At 45.9% G+C, this 24,865-nt stretch overlaps 1 protein-coding gene across 1 annotated transcript; it reads right to left on the bottom strand.

Annotated features, from left to right (window-relative positions):
* Nucleotides 1-9,765: 9,765 nt before the first annotated feature.
* On the bottom strand, nucleotides 9,766-21,120 carry LOC149338781 (uncharacterized). Its single transcript, XM_089550352.1, has 5 exons — nucleotides 20,999-21,120; nucleotides 19,724-19,769; nucleotides 14,632-14,795; nucleotides 12,674-12,899; nucleotides 9,766-10,085 (listed from the first exon to the last, which is right to left on the bottom strand). The coding sequence occupies exons 1-5, from the start codon at nucleotides 21,107-21,109 to the stop codon at nucleotides 9,862-9,864; spliced, it is 771 nt and encodes a 256-aa protein (XP_089406478.1). The 5' UTR covers nucleotides 21,110-21,120; the 3' UTR covers nucleotides 9,766-9,861.
* Nucleotides 21,121-24,865: the final 3,745 nt, after the last annotated feature.

Below are 24,865 nucleotides of genomic sequence, written 5' to 3'. Positions count from 1 at the left end.
GAGTAGCCTGCAGCTGGATGGGGGCTTGGAGAACGATAGCGTCTCGGCGACGGGGATCGAGCCTCTTGGTGGCCTGAAGTGATGTGATTCTGGCGCGACGACAGATGGTACACTATCTCATGCGGTCGTTCGCCGTTCTGTGGGCACGGGTCGTCCGGAGCGAAACCACGCAGGCCCACGCGGCGGTATGGGCACGCCCTGTAGAGGTGACCCGCCTCGCCACAGTGATAGCAGAGGGGCCGACGATCCGGGGCACGCCACACTTCACTCTTTCGCGGTCGCTGGTAGGCTGGCGGAGCGTGACCACGAGGGGAGCTCGGTGAGAGCACTGCTGGAGTCGCGGCGGTGACGTCGTACCCAGGGGCCTGGCGGAGGACGGACGCGTACGTGGGCCTTGCATCATGCTGGCGAGGAACCTCGGAAATTTGGTGCTGTTGTGCCGCCAGGCGCACCTCGTCCCGGACGACTTCACTCAGTGGCGTGAAAGATGGCGTCTCGGACGGCGTACGGAAGGCCTGCAGTTCCTCTCTGACGACAGATCGGACCAGCTCGCGTAGAAAGGTCGCGTCGATACCGGGAGGCATGGAGATGGGATCAGGCCCGAAGGTGTTGACGTCGCGATTGTACTGGCGGGCTCGCTGTTCCAGCGTCTTCTCCATAGTGGCCGCCTCGGTGAGGAACTCTGCCACAGTGCTCGGTTGGCTGCGCACGAGTCCTGCGAAGAGCTCTTGCTTGACACCCCGCATGAGGTGGCGAAGCTTCATATCTTCCGTCATGTTGGGATCCGCGCGTTTAAAAAGCCGGGCCATGTCCTCGTAGTACATGCGTACGCTCTCGTTGTGGCGCTGGTTGCGCGAGTGTAACGCAGCTCCTGCTCGCTCTCGACGGTCTGCATTCGGAAAAGTGGCTAACAGATTGCGGCAGAAAGCTTCCCAGGACGTAAACGAAGCTTCATGGTTTTCGAACCATGTCCGAGCCGACTCTTCAAGCGCAAAATAGACATTGTGAAGCTTACGGTTGTCGCTCCAGCCGTTGTAACGGGCAACACGTTCGAAGATCTCGAGCCAATCCTCGGCGTCCTCGAACACGTCGCCATGAAACGACGGGGGTGTTCGTGGCTGATGACAGAGGATGTGCGCCGGGAGCGTGGTCTCTGTTGCCATGGCAGCTGGTGCCTCCGAAGAACGAGGGTGCGTCGCCCTGGTTGCAGCCGGAAGGAGTCCGAATTCAGGGGACGCTCCACGGAGGCGGCGGCCGCGGCGCTGGTGAGTTGGGGTGAGATCCGTATTGGTCGGTAGCCTACGCGGGTCTGGAAGCGTACCCCGCACCTCCACCAGATTTGTCACGAATATTACACGGCACACAGTTAGACACACAAGAACTGTTCGTCTGCCGAGCGTTCACCAGCAAGAAGACGAACCACTTCTTCTTCCTCGTCACAAGCGAGATGGCGAAACACTTCTTCGTCCACTTCTGAGCTGTATCAATATAACTTCCGCTTTCAACAATATTGTTTTTAGTTCGCTTATACTTTCCAGCTGCTTATTTCACTTTTTCTCCTGAATAGTTTCTTCACTTTTAGTTGTTTTCATATGTACTTTTACTTTAAAACTGCATGCTCGCGTTTGATGATACCGTCTTCCCTGTTTTTCTTTATTGCATTTTATTGTATTTCAAGCTTGTATTTTAAGGATTTCCTAATTTATTCATATCGGAATTCGTACATTCTAGATTGTAATTTGCCGCATGTATTAGGCGCTTATAGTGAAAGGACGTTCTTGGGTTTCATTCCCTTTGCTTGTACTTTTTCGTTTTTTATATATAACTTGTCTGCCTAATTTAGTTTTCATTAGATGCAGTTCTCGCTGTTTGTATATTTCCGCTTTATGGTTATGGTTTCTGTTCGCTTTCACGCCTTTGTCCGCAAGAGAGGCGTAGTTAATACGTCTTTTCTTGTCCCCTTGACCACTGCATTACTTTACTTACATCGAAAATAAGTATTCATTAATTATTTTTAAGTTTGTAATATTGCAGATGCCCGTGGAGCACTCACATTTTGAGTTACGTTCCCGCTTTGTAATTTTGGTTCATAAGTCTATCGAGAAAAGAAGTGCCCCCAAGAACCACAGGTGGCTGAAATGTACAGCAGCACCACCTGATGAACCTCTCCTTGGTTTAAAGACTGGGCATGGAATATTCATTCGTGCTGGAAGAATGGTTGCTCGACAAATTCCGCAGAGTGGCGTTTCATTCCTTCGGTTTGATATGAGAAATGATAGAGCGGTCCATTCCCAAGAAGAAACAAAGAAATATATGTTCCTTATCAGCATCTCATGTGTCGCGAAATCTTATCCGAAGATATGGCGTCCCACGCCCGGCGCCACCCCAACGTCTGGTTGCAATAACATAAAAATCAGACCAGACACTCCGAGACTGCTATGCCCGAGCGCGTAAAAACGGCTCACCATGCTTGGTTAGTGGCTGTCGGTTTGGTTTATTCGGGCTTAACGTCCCAAAGTGACTCCGGCTATGAGGGAAGCCGTAGTCAAGGACTCCGGAAATTTCGACCACCTGTGGTTCTTTAACGTGCACTGACATCGCACATTGCACGGGCCTCTAGAATTTCGCCTTTATTGAAATTCAGCCGCCGCGGCCGGAATCGAATCCGCGTCTTTCGGGTCACCAGCCGAGCGCCGTAACCACTGAGCCACCGTTGCCGGGCGTGGCTGTCACTGAGTTGCGTTCTCTCTTATGACAACTGCATCAAATTCTCGATGCGGTAGCCACAGAATCGCTGTGTCGTCTAATTGCGCACTCCTATGTTGAAACCAACATTAATGCATTGGACATGATGAGGACGGAATAAAAATCATTTTAGAGCACTAAGCTGCAAGATTTTTGAAATATTTGACAAGCATTGGAATAAATTATGGCAGATAATTTTGGCCGCTAACAATCTGTTTGGTAATTGCCCTAATACCCCACGGACCATTGCCCTAAACAGAAATTCTCGCCTCTATCTTATGACGTCGATACTACACGCGCTATGCGCGTTGCGAACTATACGCTTATGTGTTGTTTCGAAATAACTACAAGTTTAAAATAGGCAGTTCGATATGACAAACTTCCCTTTTTAAATGCTGTATTTTTTTCTTGTAGTGCTGGCATATAGAATAATTATGACATTAAATATTTCAGCGGTAATGAGTTAGCGAAAGGGAAGGCTGCGTTTCTATAAGACAATTCAAAGAATAATTTTTATTATTAGAGAGACTTTGTTGTACATGCACTTCACCAGCCAGTAAGATCCATTTGCTAGGTCGTACTGTCCAAAGGCCATACGGCAAAAAGGTAAAAAAATGAGCTACATTAATGAGCGGCTATGCACCATGCTTTCTAGGCATTTTTTTTTCATGAGCAAAACAATTCTCTCATACAAGCCGTGTTCAAAAATATTTTCAGCGAACTATTTTTCCGTGCACATTTTCCGGGCCTATGAAAACTCGCTGGTCAGGATGGCCATGGAGGTATTAACGTGAGAGCTCACATAAAATCCGTCTGCGAATGGCATTTTGTGGTTATTTATAGAAAGGTTTTGCAGGCCGATGAAGGCGATTTCTCTGCGCACCCCTCATCTGGAGTTGCGCATGCGCGAATAATAACGTCCTACAGGATGCTCTCTGCACTCATTCATTTTCACGTTTCAACGCCGCGCTATCTTGCACAACCACATCGAATTAGCGCAGAGAGTAAATTTATTGTGCTGGTTTCTAGCAGTTCATTTTGAGATGAGAAACTGTCAAGAAGGGCTGTGTTTTTACGACAAACAAGATGACTTCGCTTGAGAGGGAGCAGAATTTTATTCACCAATAAAATCTCGCGTCAACGTTTCGAGGAGCCTTCTTTATTCTGCTCATAGATTAGAGCATTATTTTCTCTGTTCAGACTCAAAGCTCGATGCAAGTTTCTCTAGGGGCATTGCTCCAGCTTTTCTCCATGTTTTTTGGGTGAAGAGGCATGTCAAGTTTACCGGCTGCTCGTAGAACAACGTGGTGTTTCAAATTCAACTCCTGGTGAACACAGAAAGAATTCTCTTAAATATTTTACTTGAAGCTGTGGTGACCGTTCAGCTCCTGTTGTAATCCAGGAGCGGACATCACCCCAAAGACTTTGTAGCTCTAGATACTCCGCTTAGTAATTACTAATACGAAAGCATTTCTAGGTTAAGTCGGCGGTGTGGTGTCACCAAAACGTGCCCGCTGCAGTTCTGACGTCCTCACAAGAGGTAGCATGAAACGAATGGTTGTAGTCGAAAGATGATGTGAGGATACTGCGCAAAAAAATTATGTTTATAGAATGATTAGTAATTTAGTTAGAGCCAAAAATGTTGAAAAAACGCCAAAATAGTGCGAACGTCGACAGTCAGTCGACGGGAAAACAACTGTAGAGTAAATAAATCAATTTTTTACTGCAGAATCAGATAATCACGCCAATTCATTAGCGAAGCAAGTTAACAAAAAAAGAAATTGATAAAGAGAGGCAACTAGAGGCGACGAGTGCCGAGCAGGCGTCAATGCTTTCGCACACCCCAAGGCGGGTAGCCGCAGTGATCTGTAATTATTGTGTACCTTTTCACTAATATCTAGCAGCGTCTGTAATAGTGCAGTGGACGAACACCTAGGCCATTCTCTTCGCTTTGTTTGTAAAGAAGAGCGATATTGCTTTCCCAGAAGAGATGGTAAGAGCGCGGTAACATCGGCCAAATGTTATCGACAAAGTGGATAAATGGAGGGAGTGCATGCTTATTAATGCAAATATTATATGGCTCTGTAGCGTTAGCAAAGAGTTCGCAAAACGTGTTGGCAATCTTTTTTACGCGAAGGATTACGTCGTTCCCTTCAGATAAATCTGAAAGTATGATTATGATAGTGTGTGATAAAATGTTACCCTGGGAAAAATTCAGTTGATGAGGTGAATTAAGGTAATATACATGCGAAAAAAACGCCAATATTGGACTTCGAAGAAATTTCGAAGAAAACCTATCTGTCGAGGGAATAACACCATTATAAAACCCCACACTCACCAAAAGGAAGAAAGATGGACAAAAACAAATGATGTATCCGGGCCCGTACGGGTCTCTTGCTGACATATGAAATGAACTGCAGAATGACCATGTTTATACGCGTAAGGTCGTTCCAAGGAGGATGCGTATGCTGCAGGCATAGGACCACGCATCCGATTAGGTGCGTGGGGAGTTGACTGAATGTGAAATGACTCTAGGAGTGAAAGAAAAGATAATGATTTCTTGGCGGCAGTGACTCTAGCTGATTCCAAGGCGATAGTGTAATCCATGGGCTTTTGCTGATCTGTCAAGGCGTTTGATACCGCGTGTCCCTTGGAAACGTGATGTATGCGGTCCCTTAGCCGCCTCCTGTAGTCCAAGGATTCGCCGATGTATGCTGCGTCGCAGTCCTGACAAGGAATTCTGTTAAATGACCCCCGGGTATAAGCTTGTCTTGACCCCCGGGTATAAGCAAGCTTGTCTTTTACCCGCACAAGTTGCTGTCTGAACTTGCTTGTAGGCACGTGGCAGATTTGAACCTAGTGGTCCCTGAAGATTATTGACAGAGTTCCACTCACCCCAAACCACATAGGGGATTCCTTTTCGCTTTCATTTCTTCTTTGGTGGTGTGGAAGGGGGGGGGGGGGTGTTTGGTTCGAGGAACTCCGTTGCTGAGTGTTTACGGTAGCTCTTTCTTGCAAGCTCTTCTTTTATTCTTTTTTCTTCCCTCCTTCGCGCTTGTGGCGGTGAGCATAGGTGTGCGCGTGTGCAGAGCGCTGATGCCGCAGAGACAAAGTCCACGTATTGGCCTGTGTGAGCTGGCTTCCGTTAGACCGATGTCACGAGGCCGGTCGCTATGCGCTGAACGAAGACATCGAGAAAAGCGATATGACCGGAATTGTCCTCTTCTATTGTGAACTTCATTGTGAGCTGGATAGAATTTAGGTGCTGCATAATGCTGGCGCATCTGCCCGGTTCAACACGCAGAACCAGTCATCAGCGTAGCCAATAATATTTTTGGTTGACGGTTAAGGGAAGCAAGAGCGAGTGCCTCTATTGCTTCCGGAGACTTGTTGGTGTATGTAACAGAAATGGAGGCACCCATTGTGGAGATATGCAGGCGCGATGGGGTTCGCCGTGGAGTAAGCCGTGCTTAAAGTTGAGCCATGCAGTCAGTACGAAGCACGCACGCGCGCCACTGAAACACTTCCCAAAATCCCAAAGGCAAGTAAGTCTGTTTTGCTGCCGGCAGACGCAAAAGCCATGAAAAGCCTGAAGAGGAGCGAAGACATCGTAATATTGCCGGCAGATAAAGGCAACGTAACAGTAGTGTAGGACCGCAAGGATTACGTCACGAAAATGGCCGACATAGTTAAAGACGAGTCCACATGTGTTAAAGTTAAACGAGATTCAACAAGAAAAATTGAGAGGGAGCTTTAAAAACTGCTTACCTACGCCTTCAAATTTTTTCCACTCGAAAAGAAGAACTTGTATTAGCGGCTCTTATGTCATAATGGTTCTGCTCCATCAATACACGGTGTTCCCAACATACACAAGCGGCATGTGCCCCTACGGCAAATATTAGACTTTACCCGGTGCCCCACGCACGAGCTGTCTCGGTGCCTACACAGCATCCTGCATCCCTTCTACGGCCAATAGTAGACTTTATCCGGTGCCCCACGCACGAGCTGTCTCGGCGCCTACACAGCATCCTGCGTCCCTTCAACGCCCAATAGTATACTTTAGCCGGTGCTCCAAGCACAAGTTGTCTCGGCACCTACACATCATGCGGCGTTCCTTCTACGGCCAATAGTAGACTTACCCGGTGCACCACGCAAAAGCTGTCTCGGTACCTACACAGCATCCTGCGTCCCTTCTATGGCCAGTAGTAAATTTTACCGGTGCCCCACGCACAAGCTGTCCCGGCACCTACACAGCATCCTGCGTGCCATGGTTGGCACAACAAAGACTTATGTGAAGGACTGTGCCCACTTCTTGAGGATGTTACGTAATATCAGCATTCAAGAGGTCAACATCATGGTGTCTTTTGACGTAAAATCTATGTTCACCAGTGTACGGTTCAGTGCTGTAAAGATTCTCAAGAAATCGATGAATCGCTTGCTAACCACACTCCGATCGATATTCTTGACCTATGCCGCCTCCTATAGTTTTCCTTGCAAAGCACGACCTTTGTCTTAAATAACGAGTTGTACAAGCATGTGTTCAGAACTGCTATGGTGGCCTCCATGAACGTTACATGCGCTAGCCTGGTTCTGGAAGCAATGGAGGCACTCGCCCTTGCTTCCTTTAACCGTTAACCAAAAATATTCCTGCCTTAAGTTGATGATAATTCTAATCTAACGTAAATTCTATCCAGGCGAGGAGAGCTCCGGTCACATAGCTTTTCACGATGTCCTCGTGCAGCGCGCAGAGACTGGCCTTGTGACGTCGGTCTACTGGAAGCGAACTCACCCATACGCCACTAAATGGACTTTGTCTGTGCACATCCCGTTGGTCACAAGCGTTCCGTGGCATCAGCGCTGTTCACATGCGCACAACGCCCATGCTCATCGCTACAAGCGCGAAGGAGAGAAGAAAAAAATTGGTGGGGTTTAGCTTTGGTTAAACCTGGTTCGTTGCGAAAGCAATACAATGTTGTGCTTGGACACACATGTTCTCGCTCATCTCTTGCAAATCCCGCTTATGCCACAGTCTATCGCACACACAACACACGCTCCTAAACGGGTTCTGGGTGAAGCGGCGATGGAATTCTCGTGTAGCCGATGCAAACTCTGCCACTCTTTCGGTGTAGTCACTCACTTGCACATGTTCTTCGACACCTATCCTCCTCTGCTTTTCAAGACGTTCGGCCCGTTGTTGTTCTGTTTCCTTGGCACGTCTTCGTCTCCTAGCTTCATGTGGTACAACACAGCTGGACGAACATTCTCAACTTGAACTGGCTTGCTTAGCTGCTTCTGATTCACGTCGTTTTCGCAAACGTTTTTTCGCTGTTCGTCTGTTTCCTGGGCACATTGTTTCCGCTTAGCTGCATTCCGTTTAGCTTGCCCAATCCCCGCTTCTGAACTCGATATAGCTCGTTTGGCTGCTTCGGCTTCTCGTCTTTTCCGCAGTCGTTCTTCTTGTTGTTCTTCCGTTTCTTGGGCACCTTGTAACCTCTTTCTTGCATTCCTACTAGCTTGCTTGGCGGTCGCTTTAGAGTTAAACTGTTCAGAAGCAGTAGAGCAACTAGATTCACATATAGACTCTTTGTCGGTGACTTCCGTAGCGAGACTCTTTGAGGAGCGCTGCACGACCGGCTCCTCTTGGCTGCGGTGGAGAGAGCAAGCTGATGTCACGCATCGCCATAGCAACGGAGAGGCTGACGTCACATCATCTGTTAGGCCCGGCGGCGGCTCCACGAGGAGCAGGGGGGGTCCACGGACCACGCGACGAGCGGTTAGACCTGGCGTAGTATCGCTTTCGAAAAAAAGAATAAAAGAACAGCTAGCAAGAAAGGGCTACCCTAGGCAAATCGTAAACATTCAGCAACGGAGATCCCCGAATACCCCCTCACAGCACCAATGAAGTAACGGAAGGGAGCAGCAATTACGTATGCGGTTGGGGTGAGTGAAACCCTGTCAAGAATCTTCAGGGACTACGAAGTTTATATCTGCCAAGTGCCTACAAGCAGGCTCAGACAGCAATTTGTGCGGGTAAAATAGAAGGTAGAACGCGACCCGGTGTCATTTACAGAATTCCTTGTAAGGACTGCGACGCAGCATACATCGGCGAATTCATGGTCTACAGGAGGCGGCTAAGGGCCCGCATACATGTCGTTTCCAACGGACGCGCCGTATCAAACGCCTTGACAGATCACCAGAAGCACACGGATCACAATATCTTCTGGGATTCAGCTAGCATAATTGCCACCGAGAAATCATTATGTTCCCGTCTACTCCTAAAGTCAATTCACAATCAGTTAACTCCACACGCACTTATTCGGACGCGTGGGCCCATGTCTGTGGCATACGCACGCCCATTGAAACAACCTTCACACGTGTAAACACGGCCGTGCCGCTGTTCGTTTCATATGTTATCAAGGGACTCGTACTGGTCCCAAAACGTCATTTGTTTTACTCCATTTTTCTAACTTTCTGCGAGTGTGTGGTTTTATAATGAAATAATTGGCTAAGACTTCAAGATAGCCATGGCCGTTCATATAGCACATAGACATGAGAACAGGCACGGACGTCTATATGCTGTGTGGACGTTTTGCTTCTACATTGCTCCACTGGGGGTCGCCGCAGAGATCTCAAAGCTTTTAGCAACATCATGTGCCGCCAGTGCCTAAAGTACCCAAGCAACAGGGTATGTTTCTTCGCATGTATTGGAGCCTTTATATCTTTCCTTAAACATTAAATCTGTGTGTGGTATAGATAACCTCCCTTAATTTTCTTACAGTCTTTACGGGTGCCATAAGAGCTCATTTATATAGATGAGAAGCACACCCCATGGCCTGGCTACTTTTGGCAAATTCGGTACATCGCATACGGCACCCGATAGAGCCTGCGTCAAATCCCAAACTCTGGGCAGCTCATGCACTTCTAACACGCATATTTCATACATATCCCACAATGCGCCAATCTTTGGCTTGCGACACCTAGAACGTGTAGACGTACAGAATAAATAAAGAGGCAGTGGAACAGTGGAATATTTGTCACTTTATTCAACATGAAAGTACTTAAGGCGAAATGGTGCTTTTAAAAATTTCAGAGGCGCTAGCGCGATTTCTTTAGTGTTTATTCTGAGAACATATTCGCTTTCAGCGGCCACATGAGTTTTTCTACTTTTTGTAAGTATGTTGAGTTCAACGCATGGATGACTTCTGTCTTCACTCTGGGAACTCCTCCCTTTTCAAACAAGCTCACTATTCCCTGGCTTTCCATCCAAGAGTTCATGGGCGTTTTGATTTTGCTGAGCTTCGTAGAGACGCCCTTTATGTCCCAACCATAGATGTGGGTACCTGCGCAGGTTCACATGCGAAGACACTGATAAGATGAGAAAATGTAAAGGAGCGATGAAAAGAAATGCGAATACAGCGGATCATTTGGCCTCCGCTTTTCGCGTCTCTTTTCATCACGGTTTTGCTCCGGTGGTTGCAAAAAGGAGCTGAAGTGGTGTATATTTCATCCTAGGACGACTCTACTGTCTTTTTCTTATCATCCAGGTAGAAGTGCAGTTAAAACAGATTCAAATAGCGGAGCACGTAGGCATGCGCTGTTCACATTTCTTATCATCACGATTATATAGTCTATCTCCTCGTGTACAGTAAATGTAAGAAGTAAATATATCGCAGGAGATGCGTATCGCAATCTACAGCGGCTCATTGATGTTGGTAGACGCACACAAGTCTTTGGAGGGTCTCTGTTACCAGCAACATTTCTTAAAGGTAAACAGTGCGTTCGCCTTCCTTTCCTGCTTGCGTTCCGCAGTGACCCGCGTGACCAGCTCCATCCAAGTGGTGAAACAAAGCAGGTGGGGTGAACACGCGCCACACTAAAAGCAGGAAGCTGCGCCTCAGCCGAACGCCGCCACCTCTCCGTGGCGCAAATCCAATGAACGGGAACTCAGAACATGCGGTGGCCCTTAATTCGCGTTACATGTCATCTTTTAATTACTTCCATTCCAGGCATGACGTAGTGTTTTAAGTGAGCATTGCGGGTTGTTTGAAATTCCCGCAAGAAGTCATGTGGCTGTGCTGTGATGTACCTGATGATCAATACGGATGTTCACGGAGTAGAACCGCAGAAGCTGGTTTCTTCTGCTAAACGAAACTATTTAACGCTCTCGCGTTAAAAATTGTACTCAAGAAAGAAGACGAAGTAACTGCGGAAGTAACTGGACACCTCAACCGCGGCGTGAATGAAAGCTGGAATTCAGTAGAATAATAAAATAGGCGCCGCTTCGGAGGTCTGCTTTTAAATTTCGGTCGGCTGTGTTTCTTCTACGTGTACTGTGATCACACACTACACGTGTCTTTCATCCCACCTCTACTGCAACGCGGCCACCACGGCTGGAATTTAGCCTGCGAGTTAGAGCTTCGCAGTCGAGCGCCGAACGGCGGGAATACAATGATTTTAGGGGATGGAAAAGCGCACCGGAAAGGAATAAAGCGGAAACGAATGGAAAAAAATGAGTGGCTTTTGCGGTAAAGAAATCGTTTAGTGGTTGTTTTACTTCTCAGTGGACACCTCAACCGCGCCGTAAAGTAAGAGAGAAAGAATGGGAGGGAAGGAAGAAAGAGAGCAAGGGGTGTCGTAGTGGAGGGCTCCGAAATAATTTCCACTAACTGGGGATATTTAACGCGCACTGTAATTGCAGAGCGCACTACCGCCTTTAGCGTTTTGTCTCCATCGAAACCCGATCGCCGCGGTCGGGTTCAAACCCCGGTACTACGGGTCAGTGGCGGACACTAAAACCACACCGTAAGGGAAGGGAGGGAGGTAGAAGTAAAAGAATAAAGAGAGAAAGTGGTGCCATTATAGAGGCCTGCGGAATAATTTCGGCAGCCTGGGGACCTTTAACGTGCACTCACATCACACAGTACCCTAGCGCCTTTTGCACTTTCCCTCCGTCGACACGCGGCCACCGCGATCGTGTTCGAATCCCCGGAACTATTGCATCTACAACACGCTCGTAGAAATCATAAAGGCAACAAAACCTTCTAAATCCGCCGCCTTCCTCGCACAAATCCCGGGCGGCTCATACTTGACCGTCTCGACATCAACCCCATAGGCGACGTCCACCGGCAGTTTTTATCAGCCACCCCGCTGCACGCATCTTTCGCCGCAGCACTCCCGACCTTAAGATCAACCTGGTCTAGGCACCCGCCCACGCGGGAAACTCTGGAAACGAATGGGTCGACCGACTAGCCCGAGGACTAACCAAGCGGGCGGCCGGCCCCACGGACCCAGAAACTCTTGCCGAGACTCCCCAGACCTTTGCCGAAATCACCAACCTCCATAGAGAGACTAGACGCCAATTCCCGCCTCCCCACGCCGACGTAAACTGAGCACAAGCCACCTTGCTACGCATGTTGCAGACACACCATCCTTAGCCATTCTAGACTTCCACGCATCACAGTCGGGGAACACAACCGTGTCTGCCACAGCACATGGGCGCGTTCGGCGCTTCGCCTCGATAAGAGAATGAAGAGATAAACATGCAGTGTTATGGGGGGCTGCAGAATAAATTTGATCAATGGCTACGTTCCGCACTTCTCTGCGTCCAACAGAAACAAAAATCCTCTGATCCCGGTGCACTGCCGCCGCTGAACTACGTCGCGTAAGAACAACTAATCCGCTTTCACTCATTTCAGCCTGTTAGGTAGTAGTGCGCAGCCACAATAGCTGGCGTGCTCTGATTGGCTAAGGAAATTCACGGGAGCCTCTATCCTCCGATAGACGAAGCACCACTACTTAGAATTGCACGCGCCGACTCGGAATTAGGTACCGGTATGAAATATCAAAACTGTGGCGGGAGGGTTGAGAGGCGAATAAATATAAGCTAAGGTTCATAACTGGGCTTAAAGAGCGCACAGCCTTTACTTACAGGTCTCGGGGCCGCAATTTTTCAAGCGGCTCTCGAAGGTCATGCCGATGTAGCCGGCATCGACGACCACCTCGGCGATCATCCACGCGGATCGGCCGGCGGCCAACATCTCGACGTTGTAATCGGCGACCAAGCCGCGCAACGAAAGGCTGCATTTCAGCGTGAAGTGGGGGGTGTCCTTAAAATTGCGGTTGTCATAAATTCTGCAGTCTCCTTGTCGTCGCACCTGCGTAAAGGGGACCTAACTTGTGGGCATCTAAGCATGTGTGGATGATGCGGTTTTTATAGTGATTTTCGTACACGGAGAATATATCAGAAGAGTAGCGAGGTGATTTTTTGACGCAAGCTGCATGCCTGAACACACGTGTGTCCTCCGCGGCAATGCCATCGCAACACCACCGCAAATGGGTGTACAGGTGCGGCCATAAGTAAACGGAGCACGCTATTGCGCTCGAAATGCAATCACGCTTTCTCCATTGGTAATGAAGAAGCGTTGTTTGTTGCAAGAAAGCCCACCAAACCCCGCTACCAGCATGCGCGCACCACTGCTGGAAATTTCAATTAGGTGACATGTGAAAAATATTCGAAGACAGCTGCGTGCTCCGTTTAGTTTTGTCCGCGCCTGTACATGCAGAAACATGCTTCAAAATATTTTCTCAGAATCTGCCATGTGATAACAAAAAATAAGCTATTGCAGTCAGTGCGAAGTGCAATTCGAGACCAATACTCGATCTAACGTAGAATATTAATAATGATAAAAGAAGACAATATGATCTGCATTACGTATTCCTTTTATAGTTAAAACAAGAAAATAAAGCACTTTACTTTGGCTTTAGTGTTGCCAGTTAATAAAGGTCTTCCTGAGTAATTGATATTATGGATGATGGTCACTCTTTAGAATGTTAATAGCAGCTGACAACTTCTATAATTTTCTTATTCCATGAGGTTTTCAGGCAAGGCTAAAATGTAAAACTACGAATTTCCTCGGCAGCAACAATCCGGACCAGTTACTGAGAAAACATTGAAGCTTCATGTTCTGTGCGAATTCTGTCCACTAGCTGTCCTCAAAAGTGCAATCTTTCGAAATCATAGCTTTCTGTGGAAATCTAATCCTATAGCTCTCCTCAGAAGTGCGATGTTTTGAAGTCATAACTTCCTGAGAAAAAACTTTCGCATTGTTCCTATACATTCCTGAAAATTATGTGATACTCAATAGAAGTTAATGTTTTGTTGTGCATTGGTCTACACTTAAAATCACAAAATCGCAAATGGGTCATGTTTGCTTGCTGTGATTTTTTTACAAGACTAAATTTATTTGCACAGCTGAGCTCTACTCCTTTTTGTAGACATCTTTACACTTCACACATTTCCTTTTAAATTTCAATGTAAGCGAGAAATGGTCATGGGACCTACATTGCCATCTTAATCTGGACACCTTACACCTATAATTTCGAATCGCCATTTCACTGAGGGTCATTTCTCAAAGCCCGAGCTATAGAGTAGCCGCAAGAGGTTTCTGCCCGTCACAGTTTATAAATGTAGTGTTCAGACGGAGCCAGCGGTGTAGCGGTATAGAGGTAGTCGACGCAACTATGTTTTTTCTTCCGATTATAGGAATGTAAGAATCCATAAACATGGAATGATAAGATCCATTAAATATTTTTGACACTCCTAATTCATCACCTTTCCTAAGCGTCACACGATGCAAAAAGTAAATAGCGATAATTCCAGTATTCAGTCCTTCGGGCGCCGCTTCACCTACCTTCTCATCTGAGAAAATGCTGATGTGTGTTGCAAATACTGTGTACATAATGCGCGGACAGCGACACTACCCAAGTGGTGCAGGCATTGGGTCCTACGGGAGAATGGATGCTCTACCTGAAGACTCAGGCTCTCCAGGTCTTATACCAAGGTACTACACATTTTAAAAGCGCAGTACGGGCCAGGTGTGTACTCACCGTTTGTCCTGCCTTGGTGATAGTGCCTTTCTCAAGCTTAAACTGGACTCCCCCCACGCCGAACGACATGCCTCTGAGCCAAAGCCCATACTTTTCCAAGCCGGCGCCATTCAGTACGTGGTCGACTAGGTAGTTGGTGCGTGCGACGCTGGCAGAAGCGGATGCTTTGGCGAGGGAGGCATGATGAATCAGAGAATGGCATGTTGATTGTGATGAGAAGGAAGAAGAAGAAAAGAAACACAAAACATGTTCAATTCCTAGCTCTACATGGCGTATAAATTCTACTGCTTTCAGTGAGAGACATTTTATTCTGTTCCAAAGTAGGCATTGACTATGTTTCACGGCTCTTTGAACCAAAGAACGCAGTACATTCAAATATGAGCCTGTGCCGACTTCCCCACGACCAATGGCAAACTGGTGCGTCTACCATAGTGGATTCACTTTCCAAGAACAAAAACACTAAAATAAAAAAGTGAGATTAAGGCGAGAGGACAAACGCTTGCCCTCTTTTCACCTTGCATTCCCGCTCATTACTTTTTCGCTATTTATGTACAAAAGGGTACAATCAACTTGACCAAATGTCTTTTCACGTATGTTTGAATTACTTTTGTTGGCTCTTGCAGATGTTTCACGGACAAAGAGGGCAAAAATACGAATATTTTTGCATTCTGGTTTTGCCACAACTTGGGATCCTTTGACGCGTGCAACTATAGGCGAGTTGATGACTGCGCTGCGCCTGCATTTTCTCCCATGAAAAACAACGAACGAAGGAACACAGATGCAATGTACGCTAGACATCAACTGTAACTTTAAACTAGATAAGGCAGGATTTATCAGCTGCTTTTGTCGCGCATGCGCATGCACAGAAATACTGTGGGAAAATATGGCAACTACGATGAATAGGCTGGTAGAAGAAACCGGATAAAACAACAGGAGAGAGTGTGCAAGGAATTACGCAGTGCCCCGAGAAGAGCTGCTAGCTAAGAGATTTCCATGAATGTCAGAGGGCACATTTCTATCCAAAACTTGAAGGACACTTTTCACCTTAAGAGTACGACGCGATATTGTTAAAGGGTCCCTAGGGTGGCTTGGGTGTTCCCCAACGCACCCTATTGGACACGCCGACACAATTGTTTGGATGGCATGCTTCTTTAATAAAGATCATGGTCCGTATTAATTAGTGACGTTAATTAGTCAGCCTAATTAACTAAGGATTCCTATAATGCAATTCTCGTATTTTCCGGTGTGGGGTGATTGTGCAAGATTTTCAGTTATACCGCTGGAAGAATGTTAAAAAAAATGTTCCTCAGCTGGGTAGATGTAGCGCGCCTGGCCCTGTCACTAAAGGAGAGCGCTTCGATTACGCTAACGCTGTTTTTTTTATGCGAAGCATACTACTTTAGCTACCACTTCAGCCCTTCGCCGTGGTTATGCGCCTCCAAATCACGTGATACATGACGTCACACCACGTGACACGATGACGTCACGACAGTAGAGGAACGGGGGCCCACCTCGCGCCGTCGCTGTGGTTGTGCGCCTCCAAATCACGTGATACATGACGTCACGCCACGTGACACGATGACGTCACGACAGTTGAGAAACGGAGGCCCACCTCGCGCCGTCGCTGTTGTTGTGCGCCTCCAAATCACGTGATACATGACGTCACACCACGTGACACGATGACGTCACGACAGTGGAGAAACGGGGGCCCACCTCGAGCCGTCGCTGTGGTTGTGCGCCTCCAAATCACGTGACACGATCATGCCACACCACGTGACACGATGACGTCACGGCAGTGGAGAAACGGGGGCCCACCTCGCGCCGTCGCTGTGGTTGTGCGCCTCCAAATCACGTGATACATGACGTCACACCACGTGACACGATGACGTCACGACAGTGGAGAAACGGGGGCCACCTCGCGCCGTCGCTGTGGTTGTGCGCGTCCAAATCACGTGATACATGACGTCACACCACGTGACTTGACGTCACGACAGTGGAGAAACGGGGGCCCACCTCGCGCCGTCGCTGTGGTTGTGCGCCTCCAAATTATGCGACACGATGATGCTTCGCATTCTCCAGGCTTAACCAAGTTAAGCCTCAGTCATTTTTGTTTCAGCGAAACTTCTTTCATATGACAAAACCCTCTCCACAAATCGCTGTTTTCCAGTAACAACTGCGCTGACACCGGGTTTTCCTGCGAATGGGACCTTTAATACAATCGCGTTAATTAGACACCTCAAAGCACTTTAAATGACTGGCTAGTTAACCCGGTGGTAAAAGGGCTTCTACTGCAATAAGGTGCTGCAGCCACCAAGACTGCGTACTTTCTGGGCAATGGAACAATTTTCGCACCACAAAACCATCCAGTATACCTCATTCCGGGTATACGCAACAACCTTTAGGATCGTCTCGCTTCGAGCAGGCGCCTTCTTTTCTGGTTTTGTTGAACCTTGGGCACAGTTTTGCTATGTAATTTGGAGCAGATAGAAACGACGCCGACACCAAAAACTCATTTTCTCAAAATAGCCTCCACTCCTGGCTTTTTCCATCGCCTAGCCTTTCTTGACCTATTAATGAGGCTCTCTGGAAGCGGCATCAAACGTTTTTTAGGACAACCTGATTGCTGTAGCCTCGCCCTGTGTTCTCGCCAAGTTTGTTAGACCTTGCGGCAGCCGAGCTTCTTAACGACACCCCAAACACAGTTGACAGCTACTCTTGCTTTTATGAATTTTAATCTGCCGAAATATACATTAAAAATTTTGGTTTCGGAGTGAGGTTGTTATTTCCACTTAATCTGCTATGTAAATATAACGGAACTAATTTGTCACCGGGGACCTCCTTTGCTAACGTCAATTTCTTTTAATGTGAGCTAGAAGTAAATGAAGAGGAGGTCACGAAAAGACTATTGGTTGTCTTGGCAATGAAATGTGTAAAAATCACTTTGATGGTCGTCGCCAAAACAAATATCTATGAGACATTAGTAACAATGAATGCCCGTAGCATTGGGTTTCTCAAAATTGGATAAGAATATCGCATTCATAACTCGCGTCAAGCATGCGCCAATGCGAACGCCTTTCAGTTAAACGTAAAACCTTCCTCTAAAATCTATATAGATGGTAAAGAAGTGAAAAAAAAAATTGAAGCCCAAAAACTTTTTATTCAACACATTGATTGATATTTGCAGGAAATGGACCCCAATACCTTTGTCAGTTCCCGACGTCTCTTAGCATCTTACTTTAAGGTAGAAAAGATATTTTCATTTCTATCCGAAAACGGACTTTGTCTTCCAGAAAAGAGCCGCGAAACCAGTCGTGAACTGGTGAAATGTACTGTTGTAAGGAACGCGGTAGACGGTAACTTTCTCGTTGAGCTCGGCCGTAGTGGCCGCGTTTTGAAGGCGTAGCTAATCGCAGGAGCAAAGTTCTGGTGCCAAAAGAGAGAAACCAATTAGAGAAACTTGTGCATGCCAATTTAAGGGCTCTGTGTGTTAAACTCTTGGCAGTACCGGATGTTGAAGCTCTCAAGCGGAGCCACGTGTGCTAACCCTAAGGCGCAATAGTAGGAAAACTAATTCCTCGGAGAGTATGAGCAAAAAAATCACAGTATATTCAGACTAAATTTATGTGCAAAAAGCAAAGGAACAGCGGGGGGAAACAAGTGCGAATGCAATTTCAAAAAAAGTTGATTTAAATAAATCAAGTGTACTCAACCATCAAGTCGTACACCAAAAATTTGATGCCATAGAGAATCCAAACAACCCATCATGGCGCATTCGACAAGCACACTATACCCTGAGACAAAGGAACTTTTGTACTCTGCATGCAGTTTTCAAGCCTGTTAAGTCAAGAACTGCAGTAAAGAGATTTGAAGTTGTTCTAATTATAGCCGAGGGATCTATTTATTACGCAGACATTGAAACGAGCAGGACACAGGTGCTGTGACCGCGATCCCAACATCCATCGGGCTTATGCACTAGCTGAGGCAAGTCCAATATTTATCGGCACTCAGTCCATCTAGTTTGCTCTGCACATTTTATCATGATCAGCAGCAGCCTGATAACGCCCAGTGCAGAACAGACGCATCTCCCACACGTTTCCAAATAATCCTGCCCTCGCCAGATGCGGCCACCCTAACTAACTCTGCAAACTTGTTGATCTCTTCCGCCCACCACACTTTCGGCCGCCCCTGCTATGCTTTCCTTCTCCTGGAATCCAAACTGTTACCGTCAACGGCTATAAGTAATCTTGCATTCGTGATACTTGCCCTGCCTAAACCGATCTTTTCCTCTTTACTTAGACTGCGATGCCATAAACCAGGATTTGTTCCCTGACCCCCTATGCCGCTGTTCCTGTAGCATAGCCTCCACGGTGACTAAGTGGTTATGCCGCTGTGTTGCTGACCCGAAAGATGAGAGTTCGATTCCCGCCATGGCGGTCTAATTTTGATAAAGACGAAATTTTCAACACCCATGTAATGCGCGGTATCGTTAAACGCTAAAAATCCTCGGGTGGTCGAACTTTCCGGAGGCCTTCATAACGGAGACCCTCATAGCCTGAGTCGCTCTGGAACGTTAAACCGCCATAAATCCTAAACCTTCCTGTAGCTTAACGTTAACCACACCTTTTTCCAATTGCATAGCTCGCTGCGTTGCCCTCAGTTTAAGTTACACACTTTTCTTTAGCATCCCCATTTCTGCCTTAATTAGACGCATTCAGCGACCAACTTGATCTCCTCGCAACTTATTCTAAACTTCCAACCTCTTCCGAGCCTGCTGGACATTAAATTTCTGAATAATAATTTCCAGCACCGCCGTTCAGTTTTGTGTTTCTAAGTCATTTATTATGCTTTGCACTTCATTCCTCTGAATATTGGCGTGAACAGCCTAAAATAAAATTGTGGAAATGGCGTCTCCCTACCTGACACCTTTCCAATACTGAAATTTTTTGTCGCTCATTTATGGAGGACTATGGGGCCTTTGCAAACGTTATAGGTATCCTCCAGTTTTTCTACATAAGGGTCATCTACGCCCTCATTCCGCAATGCCTTCATTACTGCTGAGGTTTCGATTACAAGGAAAGAGCCCAGAGCTTACCTGCAAGCAAAAGCATGGCTGCAGCCCAAGCGTACATACTCGTCCTCTGCAATCAATGCGAGGAATGTTCAATGCAGTGCATGTAATGAAAGGTACGAACCCTAACCGCATCATACATGGAAGGTGAAAACAAGCATACACAACACTCACAATCCTCATGCATTCACAGAGAGGTCTTGTGAGTGCTGTGTATGCTTGGTTTTACTTTTTTTCTCTTCTTCACGCTCATCTGAAGCAGCATGCCAGCTGAACTACCAGGCACACCTCTCCCGTAATTATTAAATTCCCCCGCTCTCTCTGAATCATACATAGCACACACTTAATTGGCGGTGATTTGTTTATTTTCTGAAGGAGCCAAGGCTTTCCCGGCAGGTTATACTTTTAACTCTCCAATAGACATCAATGATAGATACAATGTTCTCAGTTTGTCATCTGTAACTGGAAACGCAGCGCCACTGTTACGTGGTGCAGTAGAAAAAAACATGTGCCTCATCACAACAAATGTCTAACCTAACTTCAAGAACACTACGAGTTTCTAAGAAGGTGCAGAAGTTAGCTGGCAGTAGTGATAATGTGTTGGTTCTGAATATCTACGTCTTTGATTGTTTAACTATGTATACAACTAGAAAAAACAGAAGGGGCAGCAAAGACCCGAAGCTCATCAAAGAAATTCATACCTGCTTTACCTGTACATTACACAGCTGATGTTATCGAGGTTATAATTGAAAAATTGTGCTAAAATCATAACTGCATCCCGCTTACCAACCAACACTGTTTTTAAGTCTCAACACTTCACTTGTGTGACTTATACCTGAAACGTATAACTCGCCCTGCTGAAAAAAGTTCTATGATGCAATAACCTCATAGATCATTCATCATAGAATATCATACAATCTGTATGACATATCATACAACCTGTATGATATATCACACAATTCGTATGATATAACATACAGATTGTATGATATATCATACAGATTGTATGATATTCTATGATGAATGATATATGAGGTTATTGCATCGTAGAACTTTTTTCAGCAGGGTCAGTATATTTAGGGACAAATTCGTGTTTTCGAAAGCAACAAACAAGTTAATCGCGAGAAGGCAGAGGCCATCATGTTTAGGTAGGGCAAAAAGTTTACTAAATTCTGCCCCAACTTCCACCGCCTCATACGTACAGAAGTGGCCTTTGTACCCATCAGCTTATAATGAATATACTGATGCTCCTTTTCCAGCCCATCGCTACCGTAATCAACGTGAACTATGACTTGTTACCTTGTGCTGAAGGTCGGATGAACAATAATTCACTGGACAGCTGCGTGTGAGGGGCAGTCTCTTATAGGGCGTCTGTACCAACGTCACAGGGGCAGCCATTTTGTGTTGCATGTGCAAGGGCAAAAGGTTGCAGTCATATCTAATCGGCTTCCCGCCCGCTACACCTGTTTTCGCGGCTGAAGTTCCGCGCTGCCCCACGAAATACCGTCCCGTAATGTCACAGTAACTCATTATCTTGGACTGCGTTCTGTTCTTAGCTTCCATATCGAAACGATACCGATGTATTGCGAGAGGACCACGACACTCAAGCAGGGCTTGAAAATACGCCGGCGGCTTACTGTTATCTCCGCCACTCGCGGGTGCAGGCGATAAAGACGAGTGCGCAAGCATGAAAGAAAGCTTTGTGTATGCTCTATCTGAGCTGGACCTGTTGTGCTATACCACGAGGGATTTACCTGTGGGGCTTCCTCTTTGATTCATTCGCAGGAGTGTATTGCTATATATGCGGTTTATTTACTTCTTGCCAGAAACACCTGGGGTTATCTTGTTCCTCATATGCTGCGAAAGTGGGTCGCTCTCCACGGGGCGTTTGTGAGAGTTTCAAACACTTTATAGCAATAGCTACATCGGCGCCGCTCTTGACAACTATGACGTCGCTAGCGGTGGCGATAGGAGCGTAGTCCTTGGCGTCATCTACGCGCGCCGCAACCATGTACCCCTACACCGCTATACAATGCAGCATGCTAAGCCATTCCTCTAAACCAAAGTGTCAACTGGGGTAGCAGTACTGCTTATGAGCCTTAAAAAAAAACAAAATTCACCCGCATTCTAAAATTACCTATACTACCTATATACCTATGGAGGAAAACAATTCATGGCAGGGCTCCGTACGCACTTTCAATGAAGAAAAAGATGTTTATCGCGATTAAAGAAAATTGCGCAAACTATGCTTTAAGCATGAATGTTAGAGTATTGCTTTTTTCTAAATGGCAATAAATTCCACCAAAATGAAGCAGGCAAATTTACTGTAAACTTACCTTAGTTAGTTCTAGGCTTCGGTAGCAGACAATTGTTTTGGCATGAGAACCGAGTGAAACTTCATAGAAGACACTGGTTATTACTATTTATCGGGAAGGTAAGTGATCCTTTCGTGAACTTAAGGATGAGAATTCCAAGGGGATAATTAGGTATGGATGACACCCCTTGGATGACATGAGCTGGCAGTAAGAGTGTAGGACTACAGAAACAGGTATTGAACGTAATAATGCATATGCCTTGATTCTGCCTTTTTGTAGCACTGATATCTGAATTCTGTAGGCGTTTCCTCGAGAAGAAATACAATAGTTAATATGATTATGATTGAAAGTGTAGTATATAGAAAAGAGCGTGTGCCAATTAAAGTAATTTTGGGCCTTAATTGGTACCATTATGCCGTAGGCTGTTTTTCATGATACGCAGTTTATGTGTCTTTGGAATTTTATGTGGCAGTAATGTTTTACTCCAAGAAACAACGCATGATCAGTAGCAGTGAGAATGTGAGAGTCAAGGGAAATGTATGGTGATTCAAGAATAGTCCTATGAGGAGATCAAAAGAGAAAGCTAGATTTAAAGGCATTAATATTCAGTATGTTCTTCCGACACCAGGTTGATAAGTTTGCAGAACCTGCATTCCATATATGTGCAAAGGAATCTATGCACTATTCTATTGTCAACGCCATATAAAATACATTCAGAAGAGGAAAGCATTATGGTAGATCATTTATGCAAATTACGCGCAGAAGCGGTCCAAGCATGGAAGCCTGAGGAACGCCACCGTGAGCAGTCTTCGGTGCAAAGTACGAGAAATGCGAACTGTTTATCTCGGACAGCGTCCTGCTTGTAAGCTTCCGTGTCGGAACGATACCGATGTATTGCAACAGGACCACGAAACTCACTCAGGACCTGAAAAATACGCCTTCGGCTTACTCTTATCTGTGCTACTGGCGGGTGCGGGTGATAAAAACGAGTACACGAGCATGAAAGAAAGCTTTGTTTATGCTTTGTCTGAGTTGATCCTATTGTGCTCCCGAAGAGGCATTTACTTGTGGGTCTTCCTCTGAGATTTTTTCCCAGGAGAGTATCACTACATGCGGTTTATTTCCTTCTTGCAAGAAACACGTGGAATTATCTTGTTCTCTATATGCGTGCGAAAGGTGGAACTGAAGTGCCAGTGATGACGCATTCCGAATGTAAGGATCGCTTTCCCAGCGGCGTCTGTAGAAGTTTCAAATGTTTTATACCAATAGCTACAACAGCAACGCTCTGCAAAATTATGGCAGCGTAGACGTGGCAGTGATGGCAGTGTGATCGTCGGCGTCATCCGCGCACGCCGCAGCCCTGCTCCCTGACACCTCTCTACAATACAACATGCTAAGCCACTCCTCTAAACTTCAATGTCAACCAGGATAGCAACACTACTTATGAGCCTTAGAACACCAAAATTCACGCCCAATCTAAATGTAAAATCTAAATCTGACTTCGCAATGGTTAACTCCTTGAGGCACTCTGCTGCAGTTATGCCGAAGTGCCTCACGTGAGTTATATGATTTATGAATGGATCAACGGTTCTGCGTGACTGTGCGTGACAAGTGCCTGCAGGGATGATCAGAATCAGTTTATTTTAAACGATCAGTCAGTGCGTGCACATTTTTGATAAGTACAGGAGGACATCCGAAGGTCAACGGCTACAGGAGACCTCCTCTTACAATGTTGCAAATAATGATTATATGCAAACAGCAGCGAATAAAACTGAAACTGCTTGATTACAAAAAGTAATTATCAAACACGCTAAAATGCGAGATGGTGCAGCTATAAACGACGCATATATTGGCTAAATGTATGCAAATACCTCAACAGAGGAAAACAATTCAAGTCAGCACTACGTAAGCTCTATGAACGAAAAAAGTTGTTTATTATGATTGAAGAAAAGTGTGAAAACTACGCTTGAAAGGGTGATTGTTTGATTACTACTGTACTCTTAATCGTAATGAATTCCACAGAAGTGAGGCACACAAATTTACTCTAAATTTACCGTGATTAGTTCTAGGTTTCGGTAGTAGGCAATTGTTTCGGCATGAGAAGCGCATGAAACTTTGTAGAGCAAACAGGATAGTATTAATTATCGGAATAAAAATGAACCTTTCATGAACTTAAGTTTCAGAATTCCAAGGTGATAATAAGCCATGGACTGCAGCCCTAGGGTATTATGAACTGGCAGTAAGGGTGCAGGAATGTAGACATAGTTATTAAACGCAATATTGTCTGTGGATTCGTTCTGTATTGTAGCAGTAATATGTGTGTTCTATAGGCGTTTCCTCAAGGATACATTAGTTAATTTGACTATGGGTGAAAGGGTAGTGCAGAGAAGGGAGTGTGTGTAAATTAAAGTAATTTTGTTTCTTAATGAATTCCCATATACCATATGCTGTTTTTCTTGGTAGGCAGTTCATGTGTCTGTGTAATTTTCGGTTGCTGTCAAGTTCTACTTCGAAAAACAAAGCATGACCAGCAGCAATGAATATGTGAGAGTCGAGGAAAATATACAGATATTGAAGAATAGTCTTATGAAGAGATGAAAAGAGGACAAAGCTATATATGCAGACAATATTAGTCAGTATGTTGTTTCAACATCACGTTGCTTAGTTTGCAGCACCAGCATTCAATTCATGTGGCAATTGATCTGTGCGATTTTCAGACGCCGGTGTGGTAACATCATCAGCATATAATATAAATTCAAAAGAGCTACTTCAATATAGGAGATCATTACTGCAAATTTGAAAAAGAAGTGGTCCAAGGATGGAATCCTAGGAACGCCAACGCTAGTAGTCT

Source organism: Amblyomma mixtum, chromosome 6 (genome assembly GCF_055824585.1).
Source record: "Amblyomma mixtum isolate Tamu chromosome 6, ASM5582458v1, whole genome shotgun sequence".
Lineage (NCBI taxonomy): Eukaryota > Metazoa > Arthropoda > Arachnida > Ixodida > Ixodidae > Amblyomma > Amblyomma mixtum.
This window is presented reverse-complemented; position numbering and strand designations above follow the sequence as displayed.

What these genes read in the sequence shown, in the direction of transcription:
- LOC149338781 (XM_089550352.1), bottom strand. Translation starts at nt 21,109, where the DNA reads ATGCAACACAAAATGGCTGCCCCTGTGACGTTGGTACAGACGCCCTAT. An exon ending in CATCCGACCTTCAGCACAAG is followed by an intron (nt 19,770 to 20,998) that starts GTAACAAGTCAT and finishes CATTGATTGCAG; the next exon opens with AGGACGAGTATGTACGCTTG. An exon ending in TCACCAAGGCAGGACAAACG is followed by an intron (nt 12,900 to 14,631) that starts GTGAGTACACAC and finishes CCCTTTACGCAG; the next exon opens with GTGCGACGACAAGGAGACTG.